The sequence below is a fragment of the Trichogramma pretiosum genome, unplaced genomic scaffold (genome assembly GCF_000599845.2).
Source record: "Trichogramma pretiosum strain Unisexual culture from Peru unplaced genomic scaffold, Tpre_2.0 scaffold147, whole genome shotgun sequence".
NCBI lineage: Eukaryota > Metazoa > Arthropoda > Insecta > Hymenoptera > Trichogrammatidae > Trichogramma > Trichogramma pretiosum.
Window position 1 is genome coordinate 62,039 of NW_019640817.1, and position 3,569 is coordinate 65,607.

A 3,569-nucleotide genomic window follows, 5' to 3' on the forward strand; every position below is an offset into this window, starting at 1 on the left:
TGTTTTTTGGTGCTGAATCATCATCCATTTTAGTCCAAATTTCTTCCCACACATGTCGCATAGGAATTCTCGCACTTCGTGGATTGTTTTTTGATGACAGAGCAAATTCGACTTCAGTCCAAATTTCTTCTCGCACTTGTCGCATGCGTAATCTTTTCGTTCATTGTGAATTGTGTCCCGGTGTGCTATCATGCTGGATTCTAGTGTAAATGATTCCTTACATATATCACTAAGGTATTGTTTTTCATCTGAAATAACAAAGTCGTGTTCACTTGAGTTATCTTTTGTGATAACTTTTTCAATTTTATCTCCACGTTTATCCATTTTGGTGCTTGACTAAAACGATAGTTCAGTCAATATAGTACCACGTTAATTGAATGAGTAAAATTTATCTTTGATACAAATATGGCTCAGAGCTTGTTTCGCAGGAAAAGGTATACATACTAATTTGAGTTAACTATCAACATGATCAGTGTGTCGAGAGACTATGTCAAAGTCGTTTATATGATCATATTGTTTACAATTATGTTACCCACTTATCTATTTATAAGTTATCCTTATGACTTTTGAAATAAAAATTATATACAACCGTTTGATGAAAACAAATAGCACATTTTTCTCAGGTTACGTGACTTTTCAACTCACTCATAATCGATCGTAAATGCTGAAAACTGATCAAAAACGCTTATCAAAAGGCTTTTTCCTCTGACACATGGACACATATGAGATAAATCGCCTTAAACAGTCAAGTCGAGTTTTAATATTAAAATTAATTTTTGGGAATTTTTCAATTACAATACTAAAAAGAAAAGGAAAAAAGTCGATCGATCTTTATATGTGTTATTTTTTTTTTAGAGTCGTGTAAGCGTTGGTTAGTGAGCTAAAGATATAACACTTCGGGCCAAAAATCCGGCAATTGTGCGGGGTGGAGGTCTTATGCTGGAAGCACTAATTGTAGAATTAAGCACTCATGATTGAAACGAGAGTATAAAAAATTGTAAATAATCTTGATGAGTACCAGTTCATTTTCTAAAATCTAAAGACCAATCACAACGCGGTTATTTTGAGGACAAAATCGAGTTATCACTTTTATAAGAGTAGAGTATAGTTAAAGGTTATTATATGTAATTGCTGATTGACGTATGTAGTTATTTTACTCTCATTTGTAGCCCTATATTGACCAATTGAACTTCGTTTCTAGAATAAAAAGTGTCGTGACATAATGAACTGGGTTGGAGGGGGTTCAAATATGTATTTCTCCTTTGCGGGAGTTGTTCATCTGGGGACATGCAGTTTTCACTCGTTTCAATGACATGCGAGTATATTCGAAACATCACAGTACAGTACATTAATTGCGTTGTACGGCAAGTTGTCGGTGGAAGGGGAAAGTAGCGCCGCAGGAGCTGTCACAATTGCGAGATCACCTCACTCAAATGTATTGAAAACTTACTGCGTTCAGCTGGTAAATTTCTGCTCTAAGCAAGTGCTTACGTAATCTAAGTACAGTGTTGGCTACTCGAGGTGTAATTTAACCTCAATTTATATCGTCAAAATCTAGTGAATACATGTATTGAAACAAGATATGGAAAGCAGCGAGAACATAGTTAGGTACCTGACTATTATTAATGCATGCCATGATATTTTTTCAAAAGATCGCTTCGTCAAACTTAATTATTCATTAGGGTGAAGCATGAGCCAAATGATACTTGGACCTATACAGGCAACGATTATATTCTCGATGCGGTGGACTCTGTTTTTGTCGAAGCAGAAAACATTGAAACAATTCCGTTTTATGAAACACCAGTGAGTTTCAAAGATGTAAAAACTGAACTCGAGTCTTTAGCGACGACCACCAGCCAAACTGAGTATCAAAATTTTCAACTTATTGTAAAAAAAGAATACAAAAATGAGGTTGATGACGTCAATGAAAATATATTCATCGATTTTGAGTGCAAACATTTAAAAGTTGAACTGACTTCTCCATCACCCACCATCTGCAAAACTGAGTGTCAAAGTGAACACTCAAATCAGATTAATGATTTTAAAGGTAAAAATCTCGCGATTTTCTTTAAAAAAACTCGATAATGATAATAATTTGTAATTTCTAGACAATTTTAAACTTGGAGAATTCGAGAAGGCAAAAACAGTTGATAAAAGAGCTCGAATAACATTATCTCAAAATTGTAATTTGCTTCGAAGAACGTATGAAAAAGAAGCGAGTCCAAAAAGACTGATCAAGATGACACATAAAACCGTTAGACCATATGAATGCGAAATTTGCCACAAATCATTTGGACCCAGAGGTAACATCAAAAGACATATGAATGCAGTACATGATCAAAGCAAACCCTTTGAATGTGAGATTTGTCATAAATCATTTGGCCGCAAGGATCGCCTTAAATCTCACTTAACTGCAGTACATTATCTTAGCAAACCCTTTGAATGTGAGATTTGTCAGAAATCATTTGGATACCAGCATACATTAAAAGGTCATATAAACGCAGTACATTTTCGAAGTAAAGCCTTCGAATGTGAGATTTGTCATAAATCATTTGGACGAAAATGGGACCTCGAATCTCACATAAGAGTAGTACATGATCATAGAAAACTATTTGAGTGTGAAATTTGTCATAAATCATATGGACAAAAAAATAACCTCAATGTTCACAAAAATGCAGTACATAATCGGAGCAAACCCTTCGAATGTGATATTTGTCAAAAATCATTTGGATACCAGCATACATTAAAAGGTCATATAAACGAAGTACATTTTCGAAGTAAAGCCTTTGAATGTGAGATTTGTCATAAATCATTTACACGAAAATGTAACCTCGAATCTCACATAAGAGTAGTACATGATCATAGAAAACTATTTGAGTGCGAAATTTGTCACAAATCATTTGAACGGAATCATCGCCTCGAATCGCACATAAAAGTAGTACATGATCGTAATAAACCCTTTGAATGCGAGATTTGTCACAAAACATTTTCAGGAAAGGGTAATCTTAATAGACACTTCAAAAGATTCAAATCTCACGTAAATGCATAAATTTACAATTTAATTACACCATCGTAAAAGCCAATCGAATGCAAGAATGGTTTCAAGTCATTTAAACACAATGAAGATTTATACACGCCCACAAATAAATATACTCTGGAAAATCTTTCACATGAATATTTTTTAATTTTGTGAAGAGCAATAAAAAATTTCGAACTGTTACTAATTTTGTCGTGATTGCGAAAATCTTCCTCTAACGTTTTATTCATAAACTTGAATATCAACAAAATTTCGTCTTCACTTCAATCTTTGAAGGACTGTTGTTAAACCGAATTTTCAAGATTAAAATTATTAATTAAACTTCATCACAAATATCTGCTCCCTATTGGTATGCAAGTAGAAAAGCCTAATTTTAAAGTACTAATTATTCATTAAGCATCGCCTGACAACCTCAACAACTAATTTTCATACACTCGGAAGATCGAACACCACTGCAATCGTGTAATTTAAAAAGTCATATAACAATTTTACTAATAATGTATTAATTCATACCTCATAAGCCACCATGCAA

General features: G+C 33.7%; 1 protein-coding gene across 1 annotated transcript; it reads left to right on the forward strand.

The window, feature by feature from the left end:
• Positions 1-1,450: 1,450 nt before the first annotated feature.
• On the forward strand, positions 1,451-3,182 carry LOC106651525 (zinc finger protein 714-like). The gene is made up of 3 exons (XM_014370052.2): positions 1,451-1,608; positions 1,683-2,047; positions 2,109-3,182. Exons 1-3 carry the CDS (start codon positions 1,583-1,585, stop codon positions 3,047-3,049), a joined length of 1,332 nt encoding a protein of 443 aa, XP_014225538.1. The 5' UTR covers positions 1,451-1,582; the 3' UTR covers positions 3,050-3,182.
• Positions 3,183-3,569: the final 387 nt, after the last annotated feature.

Excerpts from the sequence above, each read along its gene's own strand:
- LOC106651525 (XM_014370052.2), top strand. The coding sequence starts at position 1,583 with ATGGAAAGCAGCGAGAACATAGTTAG. Across the intron at positions 1,609-1,682 it reads AGCAGCGAGAACATAGTTAG|GGTGAAGCATGAGCCAAATG; the intron begins GTACCTGACTAT and ends ATTATTCATTAG. Across the intron at positions 2,048-2,108 it reads TCAGATTAATGATTTTAAAG|ACAATTTTAAACTTGGAGAA; the intron begins GTAAAAATCTCG and ends TGTAATTTCTAG.